The sequence below is a fragment of the Argiope bruennichi genome, chromosome 1, assembly GCF_947563725.1.
Source record: "Argiope bruennichi chromosome 1, qqArgBrue1.1, whole genome shotgun sequence".
Lineage (NCBI taxonomy): Eukaryota > Metazoa > Arthropoda > Arachnida > Araneae > Araneidae > Argiope > Argiope bruennichi.
In genome coordinates, this window is record NC_079151.1 from 27,685,943 (window position 1) to 27,709,289 (window position 23,347).

At 28.3% G+C, this 23,347-nt stretch overlaps 1 protein-coding gene across 4 annotated transcripts in view; it reads right to left on the reverse strand.

Moving 5' to 3' along the window:
- The window catches only part of LOC129977329 (peroxidase-like), a 48,726-nt gene that overhangs the window by 9,816 nt on the left and 15,563 nt on the right, over positions 1-23,347 (reverse strand). Inside the window, exons 1-9 of one of the 4 annotated variants that reach the window (XM_056090553.1) lie at positions 16,922-16,994; positions 13,167-13,300; positions 4,347-4,537; positions 3,372-3,481; positions 3,184-3,285; positions 2,112-2,238; positions 1,760-1,929; positions 748-918; positions 444-617 (exon numbers count right to left, since the gene is read on the reverse strand). In XM_056090553.1, coding sequence (XP_055946528.1) covers positions 444-617; positions 748-918; positions 1,760-1,929; positions 2,112-2,238; positions 3,184-3,285; positions 3,372-3,481; positions 4,347-4,537; positions 13,167-13,217 — 1,096 coding nt within the window. In that variant the 5' untranslated portion in view covers positions 13,218-13,300; positions 16,922-16,994. Of the gene's footprint in view, positions 1-443; positions 618-747; positions 919-1,759; positions 1,930-2,111; positions 2,239-3,183; positions 3,286-3,371; positions 3,482-4,346; positions 4,538-13,166; positions 13,301-14,822; positions 15,090-16,723; positions 16,863-16,921; positions 16,995-23,347 lie in introns of those variants that run through there. The other 3 variants (XM_056090554.1, XM_056090552.1, XM_056090555.1) reach the window with 3 other exon arrangements.

The window sequence follows — 23,347 nt, forward strand, 5'->3', positions numbered from 1 at the left end:
ATAATTATACTATATTATTTCCTTTGTCACATGTACAATATTCATGTCATAGTCCATTTCATACCTGATGTGAAGCATTCTCTATTATCATTTCGCTCACTTTGCACATAAGGAAGGCTCTAATAGTTTATGATATATGTCACTGAAATGAAGACCCAAGAAGATTTGGATGGCCATATATAGAACACGTAGGTGATTGTCAAAACTCAAATCAATATCTGCAAATATGCTTCAAATCTTGGACATGAAATGAACTACCTACTGGACCAAGGGAAGTTTCATAAGTCATTTATTGCATAAGTAAATAAAACTTTAAGTTTTTTACTGTATTGTGAGCGAAATATTTCGTTTCGTCATTATTAACGGATAAGTGAAAACTTTTTGTAATCGTCTTAATTGTCTTGAATAACTTTATATAATTCAATCTGTTGATTTTTTTTTACCTGGGCAGTCTCCCGGTGCTGGAGCAGATCTAACGAAATCGAGGCACCTCACTCCCAGAGGGCCATAAAATGGATCATCTTCAGGAACACCGATGGCCATACATTCGGGATGAAGGTAACTTGGATTTTCTATTATTTCAGGATGGCAACAAGATATAGCAGCTCCTTTATGACCTGTAGGGAAACATTTCAAGAACGATAAGTTCATTTTTTAAAAATTAAAGCAATATTCATGTCATAGTAAATAAAGCAATATTCATGTCAGAAAAGTTTTAAGTTCTAAAATATAAATTACGAAAAGTACCTGTTTTGCTGGTTATTCTGATGATATCGTGATCGATGAACAATCCGAAGTATAAAGTAAGAATAGTATGATTACTTCTTGGTCTTGAATGATGGGTGTAAAGTTCATTGCTTAAATATCTAGCATTTGGAAGTGGTTCACCTGTGACAGACACTCGAGGCAGAGATACACCTGGAAGAAAATCATTTAAATTTCATTTGTATTATAGTAAGCAAAAAAGACTTGCCTTTAAATCATTTTTATCGTAAAAATTATAAAATGTGCACGGGGAATAAGAGCTGTAAAAATCTTATGTTTATTGAGGTGATGCATTGATTAAATTGATAAAATTCTTCAGTACACATGAAAGATGTATTTGTCGTCCTTTTAGAATAGATTCTAATAACAATTTAAATCATGATGTTCATTACATTTATCATGCGATCTTTACTGTCGTGAAGACCTAAAGTGTAAGATATTTTCAGATCTAGCTTAGCAATAAATGCTATATTTCTCGGTTGTTTCTCAAGGACCAAAGCATATTTTATTCATTTTCCGACTCAAAATGGGTGCTCAATGATTGGAATATTGGAATACTTGGAATATTCAGAAAGGAAAGCAAATAAAATGATTTTTGCTTCTGCAAAAAAAAAAAAAAAATCCCGATTTAGCATACTCGCAAAATTTTATGTACCTATTTCTTTAATCACATTCCTTTGTTATTATTTAGAGTATCGAAATAGATTTAAAGAAATCACCACTCTACTAAAATCTTTACCATGAAATAGAATTATTGATGTATTTTTACAATATATGATATGAAACGCATTTCAAAATTCTGATTAAATCAATTTTCATACAGTGTAACGATTGTAGTCACGAATCCAAAACAAAATGAGTATCCGGCTTCAGAAGAAACGAGAAAATACTGACTGAGTATAGAATAACAAAATAGATAATTTTAGAAATTCCAATTTTATTATATCTTTGTTGTTGGCACCAAGATAATAAAGAAAAATCATAAAATGATTACCATCGGCATATTCAGCTCGAAGTAGCCTTCTAAACGGTGATACAGCCATACCCCAATCAGGATGCAAAAGATTGTTACAGCTTCCATTGAAGGTTCTGTATGGATAAGATTCATTGCACACATTTGGTTTTTTTAATTGGCAGTGATCTGGTAGTAGAGCTGTATCAATGCTGCAAAAAATGTTTTGACTTGAAAAATAATCTTTGTGGTATTCAGAAATAAGTTAACAGTTCGATTTTATTACAAGTGAACCATATTTCTACATAATTAGAATTTTTTTTTTTAATTTCGTGAAAAATTTCCTTCGTAAAATCCTGTTTTAAATGCAAATTCATTAATAGGTATTTCTTACCATCCTCCAAGAGACTTCTTCATGTGTTCAACGATGATGGCACAATCCTGAAGTCCTTGAGAATCCACATTGCCTTTTTGGAAATTCTGCAACAAACTTGAAGACGAACCTCTTCTGGGAAGCACACCTATAAACAATGCAAATATTTTTTGCAGTTAAAAGTTACACTCGCATTCATCCTATATAATAGGTTTCATTTATTCAGCATTCTATATGCAAGTCTTCTTTTCTGTGTTCATAGATTTCCAATAACCTTTCTCAAAAATTATTTGATAGATAGACATGTAAGTATCGCGATTCTACAGGTGATTTCGATGCGATTCTACAGGTGATTTCGATGCGATTCTACAAAGAATAAAATTTTATCTAGGTTAAATGAAATTTAATAATATTATTTTGATCTATGAACACCATTATCCAAGTCTTTCTTTGCCAGATATGAATGTTATTGAAACGTCTTCAAGAAAAAAAAGTATCAACGAAAATTCATTGCACTGCTACTCGTTTCTAAGCCAATGAGCCGCCATTGTTAAAATAAAACTGAAACACAGGACGAAAAATGGAGATCTTGTTTAACATTTTTCCTTATTTATAAATGAGTATTTCTTTATTAGGGACCATTATTTTAACTTATTTGAATACATCTGTTTAAATAAGATTCATTGATGCTATATCGTTTCACTCAGAAATGAGTTGTGAATGAAGGTTATAATTTAAATTCCATGCAAAATCAGAGTTAACATATTTTTTCACAACTAAGAGATACCAGATCTCTATACATAATTGCTTATTTCTTGCTAATTTAACCACATTCTAACTAAAATTTGTGAACTTTAAAAATAAAAGTCGTTTACATTTAAACAAAAAAATCTTCAAATAATTTTATCATCAATTTTTGAGAATTTTCCAAATATATCATAAGTCACCTGAGTTACAAAATTCCTCTCAATACTCAAAAAAAAAATGCTTAAAAAAAAAAAACGCAATTTTTATTTACAATAACATAGTTTGAAATACAATGATTATATAATACGACAACTATAGGACTCTTTAATAAGTGAATTCTATTTACCATTATCCACCAGCATCTTCTCCAAATTTTTTCTATACGAGACTAGACTTTCTCCCTCGATCCAAGCTTGTTGAAACTCTTTGTTTTGTAAATGTATCAAACCTGAAAGAAAGTGACAATAGATTTTATATAAATTTAATCTTTTAAACTATCATTGTTATGTATAATTTCTCATAAGAAAATCTCACTTGTAAATGGTTTAGGTGAGGTGGAATATTGTACTAGGAAAGGATCTGGTTCACGAGATTCTCGGATGGCTTCAGCCACCAACATCAGTATCATTGCTAACAGTAGTAACCTGAAAATAAAATAAATAAATAAATAAATTAAGCTTTACAGGTAATCGAACTGTATTTCAATTAAAATTTCTAGTGAAGATGGTTAATCAAAAAGACTTTCAAAGATATTACATTATTTCTAGAATTAGTCAACTGTCAGAAATGATATGATTTTAAAGTCATTGATTTATTTCAAAAAGAATTTTTTTTTTAGCTTGTGTTATAAAAAAAATTCCTGGAGCTATATTCTGACAATTTTTGGCACTGATTTAAACCATATAGTAATAAAAAAAATCAATTTTAAAATTTATTTTTAAAGAAATAATAATAATTAAAAAACAATAAAACAAGTACTGGTTAAAAGTATCCAAAAATAAATATTTATTCTAAGGGAACTACACGATTCGGTTGTGAAATTTCTGTGCCATCGCTAGTTCTTTTTTCTCTCCAAATTATTGGCCTTTATTGTTGTGGAACATTTTCAACTTCTAACTCCAGTCAGCTTGTATATCTCAGCCTGGTCCCTGAATTTCCGAATATAACGACATGAGCATATCTGTTCGAGTTGCATTAAAATGATTAAGTATAAAAAGTCTGGTATTTGGATTTTTGGAAGCAAGATATATCTGGTTACTTCATCTATTTAGTCCATTTAATAATATTTTAATTCACATATTCGGCAAGAAATCGATTTCTATTTGGCATCTTCATAGCCACTAATGGCTCTCATAATTAAATTCATCAAAGAGATGCACTCTTAACATGAATGTAATTCATAACCAGTCGCGTATAGTTTATATTAAAAGCTATTATTTTCAAATACCTTACGATCGAGCATCCTGCCTTAATACTAAATGACTCCAACAGAAAACATCGGAGACTTACCCTAGAAGAACGCCAGTTATCGTTTGAACTCGAGGTATTTTCATTTGGACTTGCATATATCTCCTCCACGTTCTTGGGTTGGTCTCGTACAGATCATCCTTCGGTGCTGTCGCAAGGAGAGGAGCTCCCTCAGACACTTCCTCGATGCTCAAACCATCATCACCACGAGCATAAAACATGGTATCCCAATTCTGCAAAATATAAATTTAACTTTATTTTAAATCACTTCGGCTTACTAGTTTTTTTCTGTTGAACATATATATGTGGCATTATTGCTTACGTAGGCTGAAGAAAACAGAATTATGAAAGATCAATAGTAAAAATAAAACTATATAATAATTGTTTATGTTTAAATAAAATCATATGTTTCATTAATCATTACTCATGTAGTGACATTTGTATTAATGAGCTATAAAATCAATCTATAAAACATAATAAAAAAATTTGAAAATTGTGTGCCATATAATTCATTTTTGAGATGCCGCGCTATATTGCTATGAAACCCTCATATTCTGGGGTATCCAGAAACTAAGTTACGTTAGAGGAATTAAAAAAAGAAAGCTATTATTGAGAAAACACTTTTATTGTATAATGAAATACATACAACGCTATATATGAAATGAAAATTGGAAAAAATAATACTCTTTTGATTTATTTTGATTTAAACCCGGTTATTTTTATAAAATTTTTTGAATTTATTTTAATTAATCCTTTTTTAATACGAGTGGACTCCTTTGGTTAAGTAATGACGGTACTTTAAAGTACCATTTAAATTGTATTGATATCTTCGTAATCTAAACTATTTTTTTCGATAGTATTCAAAGCAGTATTTATTCTGACTGTAGCAAGTAGTAGAAATCAACTAAAAACATAACATTAACTTGAATTATTAATTAAATTTTTTCATTAATTAAAAAATTTCTCCTCTTTCCTGGGTTTTTCTACCCCGAAACTGATCTAATGATATAAATTAAAATCGAACATTTTATAGTGAAATAATTTGGTAAATAAAGAGTTTACTTGGAACATCTGACTATCTTTGTTAACATATATATCAAAAAGCTATAAATTCTTTCAAAAATTTTAAAATTATTCTAAACAATTTAAAATATATATATAAATTAAATTTTTATCACTACCGCTATTACGATATTATAAATAAAAATTAACTGCCATATATTCACTGATAGCATACTTAAACAATTTAAGAGAAGTATTGATGTATGTTTCTGAAAAAATAGTCATATAATTTTTTTTTATTAACAAATTGCTCAGCTAGTGCAAAAAAGACTTAAGCAAGCATTATTTTCTATTTCCATGTAATCGATTATCATTTCGAAAATTTCAATGACCGATAATGCAGGTATTTTAAAGAAATTAATAATTGTTAATTCTAAGTGGCTAACATTTGAAATCCGATCTAAAATATTTGTACAAAATTTCAATATAAAATCTCAATAGTTTGTATTTAAAAAATGCTTTAGTTTTGCATAGAGGTGTATTTCAAACTAGGCGGACTAAGTAGCTGTTTAAGGCTGTTTAGTTGATGGAGGGCCACAAACAAGTAAATGTAAGAAATTGACAAATAAATAAATTTGTAAAGAATATACCAAATTGATAAATAAATAAATTTGTAAAGAATATACCGAACTGACAAATAAATAAATTTGGAAAGAAATACAAAAACGACCGAAACGCAAAATACCAATTCTATGAATTATAAAACATCATAACAATATTAGCATTTTGTCAAATATAATTAGATATTATTACGCATTATAAGAATTATAAAATGTCAGAATCATATCAACACTTTGCCAAGTATAATTACTCAAATATTAATAAGAATTCTATGAATTACAAAATATCAGAATAATATCAGCACTTTGTCAGGTATAATTAATCACATATTAATATGAATCTTATGAATTTTAAAATGTCAGAATAAAATCAACACTTTATCAAGTACAATTAGTCAAATATTAATATTACTTCTATGAATTATAAAATGTCAGAATAATATCAGCTCTCAGTCAAGTATAGTCAGATATTAATATGAATTGTTTGAATTATAAAATATCAGAATATCAGCTCTTAGTATATTATAATTACTCAGATATTAATCTGTTTCATTCTGTTCACTTAGAATTTAATAAACGGTAGTGTATTGTTAAATAATACAGGTAACAAATGTAGATATCGTTCAGTCGTGAATCATAATAAATCTATAAGAGCACAAGCATTTTTACAAAGAAAATGAAATAAAAAAATATCTAAAATAAGCTATAAATATATTAATTAAATTAAAAGTGTACTGTACTGCGAAACGAAATTTATTAAAACGGTAGAACCTCATAAAGTGCACTGCGTAGGGTAGCAAAATATCTAGGTCCTCCTCTAATTTTACAAAGGGGAACTAGGCAAAGCATTGCAAAGAAATATATAAAATAATTAACTATACTAATGTTAATTTTAACATACATTTATTATAATTATTTAATTAAAATAAACAAATTTATTAATATTTTTTTGATCAAAAGCAGAGAAGTACAAGGAAAGCAGAATTGTAAGGAAATTTTAATATTCCTATATTATCTAACTCTGGATTCTCAATCTTAGATAATTTTAGGAGTCATGTGAAAAAAAAATTGTGCGTACAACGCATGTGAAAAACGTTTGTGCAACGTGACTAAATTGGCACAAATAGAAAAAGCAAAAAAGTACTTTTTCTGGTCAGTATATTAACATCATTAGAATACGAAAAGAAATTTAAAACAACCACTGAAAAGATAGAAATTGAAGGTCACGAGAAGCATTAGGAGAAAATCTTATGACTCTTATGGTAATGATTACTATAAATACCTCAAGGTTGGTCAGTTCAGTCTTAAGATAGATTGCGCATGCGCTGTAGAACAGGTTGTAGCCAATTTCAGCACAAGGACGGTTATTTTTAGATCAGCATTTATATTTCGAGGATAAGAAAAATCTTCATCAAAACAGTTATTATTTTACTGTGTGCGAACGTCTAAAAGTTCAAGACTTCAGGACAAGGAATTGCTATGACATAGGTCTGTTCTTCGCTGCCATCATAACTGAGGTAAAACTTTAATAATTATTTATTAACAGTTTAAAATTTACTAAAATTTTTCAATCTTCCTCATCGATCTAGCAACATAATAGTTGAATTTTTCTGAAATTGTATATTTATCGCAAAGTATTTGTATTTTGAAAGTAACTATGTATGGGAATTGCTTAATGTTTTTAGGAGAAACGATTTTTCTTATTGGAATATATAAATTGTTTCCTTAAACAAATAATTATTATTTTATAAAAATGTTTAAAAATCGAAATGTATCGTCCAAATATAATACAAGTTGTATGGTTGTTCTTTAAGTAATGTAGAGAATATAATCTTTATTTTGAATTGTAGTATAATACTAGTAACGTGTTTGGTTTCGTGAACTTAAATCAAAAATATATTTGCTATATGAAATCAGATTTTGTATTTGAATGAATATTTGTATAACCGATATAAAAAAAAATCATAAATAGGAACTGATTAACTATTCTAATATATTACATTTTAAACTGATCAAATGTAATTTTTAATTTAATAGAATAAAATTAAAAATTTTCCATTTAATAAAAACATTTTAATAAAGTATTGCATTAGTTCCCAATTTAGAGAAAAATTATTAATCGTAAAAATTATGTAGTTTTGTATTTAAAATTTTTTTCCACAAATTAGAATGTCGTTATAATTTATCTACAATCTATTTATCTATGTCGTATTATCTATATTATGTCGTTATTATCTATAATTTATTTATCTATATTCTAAATCCAAAATTTGCCATTAATTCAAAGTGAGACATTCTTAGATAAATTATTATTTAGATGCAAGATTTTATTATAATCTCAAATATCTATACCAGGTCAAAAAAACGGATATCTAAAATTTAATTAGTCTTATATTTTTTTATTTTATTTACTGTTAAAGATTCTATTTAATGGCAATACTGTTACAAATTTAATTATTAAGTACTCTTTGTAATTTTAATGTTTCAGTGATGAATTTTTGTTTCTACCAATCATATCGTTTTACTGTGGCTATCAAACAAATTTTTTAATGCTTACCTCCTTCCAAGTTGTAAGCATTCTGCCGAAAACTAATAACTTTGTTTCATTAAAATTATTTAATTATAAGGAAGTAAATTTTATTTACTTACGTTTCGTGATGCATGCGCTTTGTGTTTCGCACAGTTTTACTGTAAATGCTGCTTTCTTGACAACCTATAGCATTCTCAGTAAAAAATATGTTACAATCGCATTTGCATATTCTTTGAAGATTTAGCCTGTATTTAGAAACAAATTACGGGCGCAGGCATAAAATAAGTAAAGTTTGCTTTCTGCTGAAACTGATGTTTTATTCTTTTTTAATATTCTGCTGTGAGGTTAAATGAATTTCAGTTATTGTTAAAAGTGTCATCATTTTAAAATATTATCTTACGTGGAAGATGTACTTTTAATATGAACTTACTTTTCGCACTTTATATTCTGACTTAAATTTTATTTATTTCTTCAAATATTCTAAAATTGTGATATTTTTACTTTGGTTGCTGTCAACCATTCTAAATTAGTTTTTCTGCTATAAGTTAATTTTAAATAAATAATTCTGAAAACAGGGGGCTATTATTCTTTTATTTGCATAAAATTATTTAGATTAGGTGTTTCCATTCTTTTTATTTTGACATAAAATACTAAAATATGTATGTGCATTCATTCACAAAATAGCTTATTAATTTGTGAACACATTAGCAATTATAATTAGTAAATTTACTTTTTAAATTTGAAAGAAATAAATATTATATAGACGGAGAGAGAATTTTTTAATACTCTTTTTAAAGCTATAGTAAATAGAAGAAAAAAAACAGAGCATGACTAAAAGCGATTTTTTCTAATTACGAATTCACTTTTTTACCTGCTAATTATCAATAAAGGGGAATTGCTTTTATTGTAATATTTTGGAATTTTTCATATGTTTAGCTTATAGAAATTTGCCAACGTTAAAAATAGATTTTTTAAACAAATTGATTTCTTATTGAGAAATGGATACTCATGCTTAAAGTTTTTTTTTTCTTTTACGTTTCCAGTTTTCGTCACATAAAATCATTCAAATATAGCAAGAAAAAAAGTCATTAGTATGAATGAATCTTTGTTTGGAGCTGCTCATTAAAAGATTTTTACAGTGCAATTTTTTAATTTCATAATTCTGAAAAATTAATTTGCACGGACAATTTTCAATTTCGTGTTTCTTGTTTGCTGGTGTTTCATATATTGGTGCTATTAGCGAGGGGACGTTCATTCTTGAATTATACAAATAAATGTGAAAAAACTCGCTTCTGAAAAATTTCTGAAATCATCAATAATTCAATTTTATTTCATTATGTTTATAAATATTATTTATAATTGCTTATTTAGCTTTATATATTGTATAAAGTTCCTTTTTCTGTAATTCGTAAAATCGCTCCAAGAGATATATTATAGGAAACAAATTAATTTCAAATATTGGTTCAAAATACGATAAGCCATTTACTTACCCATGGAAAGAAATACTGGGATACAGATCCCCTCATACACCCATCATATTCTTAATGATCTTTTACCATCATATCCCGATCTATTTTTTACTTTTCATTTAAAATTTTTGAATGATAGAATAAATAATGTTTCAGCTTGTGAAATAAAAATTGGAACATTAAAATAACCTACAGACATTAAAAATCTCTATCTCAAAAATAGATCATTTTATAGAACTCGGTTTTTAACTAGGGAATATAACTTGAGTCTGAAATATCCCAATACACTTTTTCTAGATCAGCCCCAGGGTATTTTGGTCCTCACGACGGACCTAGGTAAAGGCATAATCTTCAATAAGATTTCATTTTCGTTTTAGTATATTATTATGTTTATAATTGACGGTATTGATAAAATTTAGAATATTTTAAAATTGCTACTTTTTCAAATAACGGAACAATACTTAATGATAATTATATTTTTGTTGCAATGACCTTTCTTGAGCAATCGTTGACAGAAATTTTTCTTCAATAAGAATTTCTTCTATAACATTGCTTAATACTACGTGCAGTTCTCATAATTGGATATATTTCAATATATTTTATGTCATTTTATTACAATCTTTGCAAATTAAGATAATAATATTCATTATAAAAGCCCTTGGTTTTCACTTTAGCAACATTTGCAAGAATATGAAAATTTTAAGGTGCAAAATTTTTGAAAAATAGCTAGCTTAGGTTGTCGAGATATTTGGTTTTGGATTCTAATTTTATCATTATTAATAGTTGTTACTTATGGTACTTGTCATAGACAAGTCAGCTATTTAAGCCGGGTTTGTGCTATAGCTTCTGAAGGTAGACACCCTGAGCACCCCAGAGAGGAAGTCTGACTTCTAGCTCCTATGAAGATGATCCTCACTTGCACAAGCCCTTTTCACAAGGCGGGGAGACCTTTCACACACCTCATAGATACAACATAGAGTAAAAAACAACCATGTTCGAACCAGGACTCGAACCCGGGACGCCCAGATCACGGTGAAGATGCGCTACCCTTAGGCCAGGACACCGGCATTATTAATGACTCCCTTTAAAACTTCCTTCTTTTGCTTTAGATGATGTTTCATCGAATTTATGCGACATTATAAAGAATTTTTTTAAACAGTTTCAGTTTAATGAGAATTATTTGAACAAAGGTAAATGACATCCTTATGTACGACATTATAAAGAAATACTGCCATTATTTAAAATTTATCAAGGACATTAGAAAAGGAAAAAGACTGTTTATTTTTCGACGAATTCTATGTAATTTTGAACCCTAGGAATATTCGTATAATTTCATTCAACACTATTATATTCTTTTCCGCCTTACTAAGACATTAAAACAGTGGATAATATTTAGATGGAAGGCTTAATGATCATTAAAAAGATAAACTGAAACAGCTTCATTAGGGGAAAGGCCACAAGAATATTGCCGAAGAAAAAAAAAGACCTTTGTTCATGATTTCTTTATTATCTAAAAGAAAAATCAGTCATGTCAGTTTTCTCATTATTATGCTGCGTGCATCGGAAAGAAAGAGAGACAAAAAAAAAAAAAAAAAAAATGTTACTCTTAAATGGAGTTTGAATTAAATTGTAATCTTTTTCTTCAAGGTCAAGTGCTTGAAACTAGTTATTGGGAGTACATTGAATGAAGCAACACCCTTGTATTAGGTGAAGGTGAAAGCAAACTACATTTATTCTTTTACGTTGCACTTTTTATTTTCATTTTCAACAACTTTTTTGTAGTTTCTTCCTGGAGATAAATTCGACTCGAACGTTTATTTTAAGTATATGCGTAGTTACTATTTATTTCTATTGGAAATTGCTCGTAACTGAAAATAGTCATTTCCTTGTCGTTCACTTTTATTCGATGCTCGCTCGCAACAGGTTTGTTATGTTTGGCTCTCTTGTCGGAAGTCTAAATCCGGCGGAAAGTGTATTATTATTAACTGGGAGCATTATACTTATCGCGTTTGCATTGAAATAATTACCAATCAATATAATTAGCTGTATTAAATATAATGATTAGTTTTTATCTTTTTAAATTACAATTTTAATATCTATAATTACACTTCTTTTCTCTATTTACTTAATGATTATTATACTATTAAGATGCTTTTGTAAAATTGTTTTGTATCTGTCTTATGAATTGACGTTATAGAATAATGTTAAAGCTTTTCTTCAAGGCTTTAAATGTAGCAATATTTGATTAATTTAGTGCTGTTGTGCTTAATTTTAATGTTATGGTCATTTTATTGTTCTATGACATATCTTCATTATGTTGTAAATATGAATTATTATTAAAAAAGACGTTGTTTATTAAATAAATTTTTAAAAACTTTTTTTGATTCTGTCACTTTATTTTATATTTTTCTAAGAATTTTTTTCTGTATTTTGAAAGATATTAAATAGAAAATATTTGATGTAAATTTATTGATAAAATATTTGAAATTATTAGCTCATAAAATATCTTTTTTATTCTATTTTGATAGGAAACTCGCATATTTCTTTTTAAATTAAGATATCTTAATTTGCAACTTATTGCTTTTAATAACTTTTTTATATTTTTAAAATTAATATAAAATTCGATTGTTATGATATTTTATAAATTTTGATTTACAAATATTTCATCTATTAGCTCATTATTGTTTGGAAGCTAATTATTGAATTTATAAGCCAATCTGGAAAAACGAAGTTGAATCTGAAAGAGACCAGAATTTTAGTAATAATTAATTTTTAATTAATTACAATCGGCATAAAGTGAAAGCATTAAAAGCTTTTGATTAATATTTTAACGTGGAATTAAAATGTTTTAAAAAAGATTAGCGGAATCTTTTGTTTTTCAAGTTAAATGAAGAAAGTTGACATTGTCATGTTGGCAAGTAATTGAATGTTTTTTGCTTTTTGAAATAATTTATGTAATTCAAAATCTAATTATTTAAGATTAATTGCTGAAAGCAATGCATTTTATTATTGCAAAATACTTACTTGAATTTGGCAGCTTCTAACATTAATTAAAAATTTATTAATTTATAATTCATGAACCTGAGTGGCTGATGAAACTGCTTACTTTACAATTAAAAATATTAATGAAATCTTGAAGTATTTGTACAATATTTATAAAAATGAAACTATGATTTGATTAATTTTTTATAGACCAAGAATGCAGTTTTTTTAAAAAAAATCGTTTGCTGATTTAAATTACCTTTCTCAGAAGGACGAACAGACGCTGAGGGAAGTATTGCGAATAACTCATAAAAGCCTTGAAATTCCTGCAGGTATGATGGCTTAAAAAGGTCGAAGATTGGTTGAAATTTAGAACTTGTTCAACTAAGAAATCTGGAAAAAAGAATGGTTATAAATATTAGTATTTGTTAATGTAATAATATGTAAAATTTCTAAAGAATTCAAAAGCATTATTATTTGTTACAAAAAATTATACAATTCTTATTTATAAGGAATTGAATATAATTACGTGTTATAAATATTCAAACCAGAACAACTTAATAATTTAGATTAAGTCCCCGCCATACTTTTTGGCTGTTGAAATCTTAATAACCAAGTAAAAATAATTTTTATCTATAACATGTCCTTAAAGAGATAAAGCAAGATATTAACTATAGTATTTAAAGAGCTGTTTCATTAACTGAAAGATTTAAATACAAACTGATAAGTTTTCTTGCTGCTTTTTTGAATTTCCTCTTAAAATAAAAATGTGTCAAAATAATAAACAAATTTCCCGTTAACAACTTTTGTATGCAGAATAAAAAGTGAAACTATATGCGAAAGCAATCAGTGAAAACAAAGTAAATTGCTTATATATAAAAAGCCGTTGTGCAATTTATTATTATAAATAATTGTATACATGAGATATAAAATCAAAATTGTTTATAGAAATTGAATGTGGAAGATACTACAGCTCATTTCGATAATTATTTGTTAATAAATATCTGCCTAAGAGATAAATAATTTGATATTACTTATTATTATTGATATTATTTATTTCTTCTGTTCGCGTGAAATTTTGACAGCGTTTCTAATGTTATTTAGCTCGAATTAAATAATTCGTTCTGATGAAAAATTGCTTTTGTCTTGTTTCTGCATATGCCTTTATAATAAAGATGTACCACTACCTTTTATTTAATTACAGAATACCCATTTGCAGAAGAGAAGACCTTAACTGTAACTATAGATCTAAAAAGAAAAGCAGCTCCAAAGTCATATAATTGTTAACATTTTCTAAATTTTAAATCCGAACTCACTAGAGTATGGAATTAAGATTGAAGAAATGAATAAAAGTACAGAAAACGTTAAAATAATTATACAGAAATAAACAGAAGCAATGAAAAATTTAACTGAAAAAACTGAAAGAGATAAAAGAACATATTATATATTTAATACTAAGTTTACATCTAATTGATACACGAACATTGATCATAAGTTTCTATTCTATGTGTAGTAAAAGAAGGGAGGCGATATAAGTTTTAAAAAATCAAATATATTTAATTTTTTAACATGAAGTATTTGCTGATTATTAAAAATGCGAAAATACGGAATATTAATACGAATTCTGGACAAATCAGGGACACTATTCATTCTGAAGTGAAGAACCAAAATTTGAAATTGCCTCATCAAATCCATTTATATCCAGTCAATATAGTCAATGTCCATTCTTCAAATGAATTTATATTTCTGACAAATTTCTTTAAAGTAATACAGAGACTCATAATAAATGTAATAGAATAGTAATAGAATAAGTAATTATTTTGTAATAGAGTTTACTTCTTGATAATGATTAACTTTATCGATTAGAATCTCTTTAAAAAATGAAAATGCATTATTAATAATGCTGAAGACTTACCACTAATTCTTAATCAGGAACAAAAGAAAAATGCTATTGAATGTAAAAAATTATTCGTAGAATATATATTCCTTTGATATTAATAGTGACAATAATAACTCTTGAAAACATTCTGATATCTTAAAAAACCTTTTAATATTTTTCAGATATCGCAGTTTTTAAAAAAGAAACTCCGTGTGTCTTGAAGGCATATAATAGTTAAACTGAAGAAGATCCTAGAGTGTCTAGAAAATCATTAACCAGAGAATTAATCTTGCGTCATCTCATTCTTAGGTCGATGCAAGGACTAAACTCTAGTCTAGTCTAGTCCTCTTATGTAAGGAGTATTGAGTTGCTAATTAATTATGCGATTATGTGAAAAAAAAAACCAGTTAGTTCAAGGCTATACCTTGGATCCAATTTTTGTACCATGAAAAGTGAAATTCAAAATCGAAAAGGTAATTGTAAGATGGAAATTTCATGAAATAACTTCAACAATAATATTCGATTTCCATTTTTAAATTCTTACTTTCTCAAATAATTAAATTAGGATAAAATATCTAAAATTCTATCGATCAGATTTTTAATCACGTGATTATAAACTTAATGCAAGATTTGTAATCATATTTTCTAATACACAAGATTCTAGTTGGATAAAATATTTATTGCTTATTTTTTAAATAAAAAATTGTTATTGGACTTTATTTTATACATGTTGCACTTCAAACGACATTTCAACATGCCTAATGTTGTTGAAATTCTTTAAAGAAACACAAAAACTATTAATTTCACATGTATCACTTTTCATTTCATTTGAATAAAATATACCACTTTACAAAATATTGAATTAATGGCGAATTGTTTAAATACAATGATGTTAAAAGAATGAATGAATGTATCTGAAAAAAGAGCCTCCTATACATTGACAATTTATATATAACGTAATTTCTTGAATAGAAATATTTTTAGCAGTGCAACGAACAGTTATGTAACTGGGAAAACCATTTGTATTCATTTACGTAATCTGAAAACCAAGATAATGCGATGCAAGTTTTTTTTCCTCGTTATCGTTCAATCACTTTCAACAGATTCTAGCGAAAAGAATCATTTTATCGAAATCGTGTTAACTCCCTTAAGTTAAAAGCAGATTACCCTGGTTCATATCTAATTCATAGATGTGACAGGTACGTGATTGTTTTATAATTCTTCAAAATCTTCATTTTTATATTTGATCAACAAGGCATTTTCAACTTCTTAAAATGTAATTATGCCATATAAAAGTATATAAAAGCAAGCACAAAGAGAAAATTCACAAAAATGAGTAGAAAAATTGTTTTACGTGTAATCCACAAAAATCTAGAGGATCAAAATGTATTTCCAAAATTGGAAGCGCTTTTCTGTGATTTAGCGGCTTCATAAGCCAATAACAATTAAATTCAATTGAAAACCAACAAAGAATTTCTGGACGCGCTTAAATACACTTTCATTAAAATCTCAAGTACTTTCAAAACAGTAAAAGCTTTATATTTAATACTTCTATTAAAAGTATAAAATTGATTTAATTTCTTGACATTATTATTGAAAAATAGCACTAAGAACGGCAAAGCAGTGAAGAGACAAAAATGAATAACAATAAAAAAGACAAAAATGGATGTAGTAATGTGTACAAAACCGTTAAAATAATCACAAAATCAGAATCATTCTAAAATATATATTAAATTAAATTGAAAAAGATTAAAACAAAATTGCAACTTTTTCGATTATAATAGTCAATACTAAATGATAACATGTTATCTGTATGAAGAGATATTTTAATAATGTTAATGTTTTAAGAAAAATTGGTAAGACTACAGTAATAATATTATTTTAATGATAATATTATAAAAATCATGATGCAAAAATATGAATGAATTTTATCCTACCTCTTTCAGTATTGAAGCCTCAACAAGAAATTGATTTTTCTAAACTATTAAAATTTTAAAAAGTGGATAATATTAATTCTGAAATTTAGGAATTTACACAAATTAAATATCAAAATTGGTAAGGTTTAAAATTTTGGTTTAAGAAAGATCAAAGTTGAAAACTGGTTTTAGTATATGGGGATAGTGAAAGCATCTTACCTGTATAAGACCCTGCTAAAATTTTCAGTGAAACGAACTTAATAGGGGAAGTCTTTACCTACTCGTTTTTTTTTTTCAGATGTTTGAAAATTAGGCCCCCCACCGGTTCTACTGTAATCCCCCTCCCTTGTTTCTCCTCATCCAATGAGCATTCAGTATTCCAAGGTATTCTGTGATGTAATTCCTGTGGGTCAGAGTTAAGTGCCACACAAACACAAGGCTGGTCTCTCTTTAAAATCGTTTCAACTATAGAAGGCATTTTTTTTTTCGTTATTTAAACATCTACGCGCATGTCTTTCTTGTGTGAAGCAATTTATCCAATCGTGATATTAATGATTATATAACTTTCAACCTTCAAATAAGTATACTTTCTTATGGTAAAGACATCGGCTTCATGAAATTGGACATTTTTACCAAGTTACGTGTTATTAAATGGAATTTGATATCTTTTTCATTTTTAATATCCTGTTTCTGTTAGCGATTATAAATTTCCCTTAGTAATTAATGCATTTCTGAATTTTAATCGAGAGAACATTCCTATACGTTCTAGAATCTAAGATCTAATGCTTACATTTCATTTCAATTCTGTTATATAACTTATGTGTTGGCGTTTCTTTAACTTTGTGACTAAATTATTAATAGCCTCTAATAAACCTTTAAACTCTACTTAAATAACAGCTAATGCTCAGTTTAAGGAAATTTTATAAAATTTATTTCAATGGATGAACATCTAGAAAAAACGAATAAAAGTTTATGAAGCCGAGCGCACGTTCGAAGGATTTTTTTTATGAATTCCCGCCTTTTTGAAATTATTCCCTGTCCATCTCTCTTCTAAGTCACATAGCCGAATTTCGAAAGTGAGATTATATTTCTCTTTGTTTTTGAATTAGAAAGTTTAATTATTTTCCAAAGTTTTTCTTTTTGTAATTATATACTAAGATATTAAATTTTTTTCTTGATATTAAGTTGAAATATTTCGAAAAAAAATCATTGCTGTTGAATTATTTTCTAAGAAATCATCGATATTTCTTTTGCTTATCCTTAAATTACATATATCCTCCCCTGATTTTCAATTATGCTTTATGTTCTTTTCCAAAATAATTCATTTTTTTATTAAAATTATTAGATATCTCCGATTATCCGAGATACTACCAAAACTTTTCTTATTAAAAAAGTTTATGTTCTTTTCCCAAATAATTCCTTTTTTTATTAAAATGATTAGATATCTCCGATTATCCGAGATACTACCAAAACTTTTCTTATTAAAAAAAGTTTATGCTCTTTTCCCAAATGATTCCCTTTTTTATTAAAATGATTAGATACCTCCGATTATCCGAGATACTACCAAAACTTTTCTTATTAAAAAAAGTTTATGTTCTTTTCCCAAATAATTCCCTTTTTTATTAAAATGATTAGATACCTCCGATTATCCGAGATACTACCAAAACTTTTCTTATTAAAAATAGTTTTTTTCCTGGATTTATCCCGAGTTTTACTTTTCAGATAATTCAACTTAACTTCTGACGAATTCTCTTCACAATTTATACTTTTTCCTAAATAATGTAAACTTATTGAAAAATGCGTTATTATGTGATTTCATTAATAATGAAAAAAAATAATAATTTTGGTATGTAACTGGAAATGATTAGGAGAAAATAATAATAAAAATTATTTTAATAATATATGCTATAAGAAGAACTTTTTTGATAGTTTAAATTAATACTTATGAATATAATTTTTTAAGTGATTTGAATATGCTCTATAGAAATCTTTCTCTAAAAGATGTACTTTTTAAAGTTAAGTGCGCATTCGAACTGTTACAAAATACTTCAAAGTATTCAAAACACTTCGACTCCACATATAATTTCTGCTTTGCAATATGCAAAGGGGGAAATACAGATTAATTTTTTCCCCGCATATTCTATTAGTTAAGATTTTGCTCAGACTTTTCATCATAAAAAGTTCTGTTAAATTCAAGGTCTCCACAGCAAACTAAAACAAATTGTACTTTAGGAAAGATAACGCGGTTTTAACTAATTAGATAACAGTTGAATATTCAATGAATAAAAGTCTATTAATATTTACTGATTAAGGAGATAAATGATATCTTTTTTGCGACTTATTTGATGATTGGGTGTATTTTTCTTATTTTTAACCTAGAAATTCAAATTACAAAGGCTTAATTTTGATTTGTTTAATCTGTAGACATATTTCTGTCTAAATTTCATAATTAAAATTCAAGAGAGTATGAAAGTCGTTACTAAGTCTGACTACTACAAATCCTTAATGTTAATATTTATGCTAATAAATACCAATAAGTTTTAAGCTGGCAAAAATATTAAGTAGATTTTAATGTAAAAGAAAATTTCTCCATGATTTAATAGAAACTGGGAAAATATGGAATTCAATTGCTGTTAATGTAAAATATTTTTAAGCGTCCTAGATGTCATAATTCAATTTTTTCCCCATGCGCCAGTTAAAAATAATTCGTTAAACATTCTAACTACTTAATGTGCATCACTATTCTAATCTTTAAGGTTTAAAAACTTCATATCATCAATAAATTTTAAATTAAAGAGTTCTGTGATTACAGTAGTGGCTAGAAATGTGAAACATTTTGCAAAAAGTGCATTTTGGAAATTTGAAAAAGCAAGATTGCACAAGTTTTTGCAATAATACCATAAAATTATATATCATTTTAAAGATAATTTAATCAAAAATGTTATGGTTTAAATGTCTTAGCCGTGATCTGAGCATCCCGGATTCGAGTCCTGGTTCGGGCATGCTTGTTCTTCCTCCTATGTTCTATCTGCGAGGTGTGTGAAAGAGTCCCCTCTGTAAAAAGGGGTTGTGCAAGTGAGTGTCATCTTCATATGAGCTAGAAGTTTGCCCCTGGGTGCTCAGGGGTCTTTACCCTCAGGAGCTACTGCACTCCACTTTCCGTTGTAATGCGGACACAACATCATCAGTTGTTTAAATTATGTTCAGTTATCCTTGTGTTTTTAAAAATTATGGTTAAATAATCAAAAAAAAAGCACGTTTTGATTTCGTTGTTAAGATCTTCATAGATAGTTTTTCTTCATTTCAATGTAGCCAATGAGCTTGAGTGAGTGCATATACAGACAAGAACGTGGCGTCTTATTATGACTAAAATTCAGCAAGTGATCCAATGGTGACAATGGTTAAAATCTTTAGAACTTGATAACAATAATCAATTTTGTGATTGCTATCATTTTGGTCATTTCTTTATGCGTGTTAGTTGTCAAATGTCATAAAGAAAATGGCGTAATAAATTAACTAATCAGCTAAAAAAACGTTGCAAAATTTTACAATTGCATGAATAAGGTTTCAGTTATAATGAAATTGGAAAGAAAATACTACAAACTTAACTAAAGGCCGTATTTCTAAATTTTCGTAGAAGTACTAGGAAGTTCAGAAAACTAATTAAACACTTACTAGAATACCAAATTGGGAAAGGCAGGAAAAGATATATTCTATCAACATTACAAGTGATGATAAAATGATTAAAATAATGTGTCTAAATGACGAGAAAAAATCATATTGGAATATCCAAAGTGAAATGATCCAATGCAATGTTAAACTGAGTGTGAGAACCATTCGATCCAAAATCTATTCTAAATGTAAAAAAAATAATCTAAATGAAAAAATCTAATCTAAATGAAAAAAAAAAGCCATTTTTAAATTCGAAACAAATTTTGAAAATATTAAACTAAGAAGAAACCAATGTTAAATGAACAGCAGATCAATGGAACTGTTTGATTTGGATTGACATCACCAAAATTTCACTATTTTGTAACAATGATGCAAAATAAGTAAAAAGAAGAACTTCATTCTAATTATCCTATTAAATATCCGTTAGTAATATGATCTGAGGTTTTATATCCGATGACAGAATTTATGTGACTGATGGGGATATAAATGCCAAAAAAGAATTAATAAAATAACCATTCTTAAACTGCTGTCTTTCGCATATAATGTTTTACCACATTATGACGAACTTATATTTCAAATCAGGATTCAGTTCATTGTTGTTTTGCATGTAGAAACAAGTCAAGACAATTACATTTCACTATTGGAAAAACTTGGGAATAACCCAGACTTTAGCCCAATTAAAAATCTACGGCTAAAAAATCTTGAAGTTAAAAAAGAATTGCTACACAAAAGCAACCAGGCAATAAAACTTCACCAATTAGAACAATAATTCAATCATGGTATCTCGTTATAACATATGAAGATCTAAAAATATTATAGTGAACTTTTTGGCAAGGTTTGCAAGGTCATAATTTGTGCTAAAAGTTACGCAACTATTAACATGCCGTAAAAGAGAATTTTTGCGTATGTCTTTTTTCTTCTATTCTAATTCAACATCACATAATAAAAATTGTTCTATAAAATTCTTGACTAAATTACCTTGGAAATATTACTTAACTTCAAAGTATTTCTCTTAATAAAATTATTTTTATGAGTCTAAATCTTAAAAATACACTCTTTCTAAAAGGTTTTTACAATTTTTGATCACTTTTGCACGTTTGATTGAATAACTTTCTTCATGAATAACGTTTTCGTTATTTTTTTATTATTATATTCATGAAATAGGATTTGTTAATGTCATCTTATTGAGTTTTCGCCTTTATTTTTTGACGAAAAATTTTGATAGACATTTCGATGACAGATTTCTTTTCCCTTTTATGATTGTCTTGTCCTTGAACGCTGAATTCATTTCAGTTTTATTTTTTTAATTTATGCTCAAAAAATAAACTGCAAATGGCGCAATTTAGAAGATATTCTTGTAAATAAAACATTGGAAGAAGTGGGACTTCTTCATCAGATATTAGCTGTGCTGTAAAAATATTTATTAAGAAATTACTTTTTAAAAGAAATGTTACTTTGCCCATAAGTGTACTCATGTCCATAAATTAAGAATAATGCAAGTTCAAGAAAAGAAAGAGTCAGAAGCAAAACAAATGTGACTTATTTGTAAAGCTTTTTTATTAAACAAAAGGTAAGAAGCAAAAAAAAGATGCTATGTGTTTGATATCATTAATAAAAATTGCGATTTTTTGCTCACTGGAGCAAATTACACACACACACACACACACACACACACACACACACACACACACACACACACACACACACAAATATATTTACAAAAATTAATATTACATGGTTGGTTGGTATGATAGTTAATACATAATATGTCTCCCAGACGATGCAATACAGTCTGTACAATGCCTAGGCATCCTGAGTATCAAATTATCGATCTGATCTTGGGGAATATTACACCACTCATCAAGTAATGCTCTCCGAAGTTCCGGTAGACATGTAGGAGGTGGTTGACGGGCTGCAACTCGTGGGCCAAGCATATCCCACAGATGTTCTACTGGATTCCAGTCCGGTGAGAATGCTGGCCAGTCCATACGGGTGATATCCACCGATCGAAGGCATTCGTTTACAATGTTTGCACGGTGAGGACGGGTGTTGTCATACATAAACACGAATTCTGCGCCCATGGTAACCCAAAACAAACGTACATGTTGTTCCAGAATGACGTCCCAATAGATTTGGCTTGTCATGGTTCCAATTTGAAAATGCAGGTCAGTTCTGGAACCCAGAATAATTCCTCCCCAAATGAGCAATTCTGCACCACCGTAACGGTGTCGTTCAATGATGCTCTCTAGGCGGTAACGGGTACCTAGCGCTCTCCATATGAAAGTCCTGTGAGAATCAGACTGCAAACTAAACCTGGACTCGTCGGAAAACATCACACGAGCCCACTGTTGCGATGTCACCAATGCATGCTCTCTACTCCAGGCTAACCGCAGGCGACAGTGAGTTGCAGTAAGTGGAACACATCTGATAGGCCTACGAGCATATAGACCAATCTGCACTAAACGTTTGTACACGGTCTGCCGTGAAACTGTCGTACCAGTGACTGAAGAGAGCTGACAAGACAGGTCTGTTGCTGTGCTTCGTCTGTTTCTTTTGGCAGTAACTGCCAAATGCCGGTTCTCATTCGGCATTGTAACTCGAGGACGACCTGTGTTGTAACGTCTACTCACATTATCATCATTTGGAATCGTTGCCAAAGCCTGGAGATGACACTCTGGGCGATTCCGAGTTCCTCGGATACTTCTAGCTGGTTACGCCCACATTCCAGACGGCCGATAATTCCACCACGTAAAAAATCATCCAAATGCGTCCTTTATGTCATAATTATGCGGTTATTGCACTGAAAAGTTTATAATGCGCTTGCAAACAATTTTACTTCTTTGCCTGTATTTCTTTTATATCACTCTCTTACACTCTCGTCATTGTGACGTAATATCGGTGTCATCTGGTGACTTCCTGCGATTTGCATTTGATTTTTGAAGATGTGTGTAGTCATTTTAAAGGTGACATATG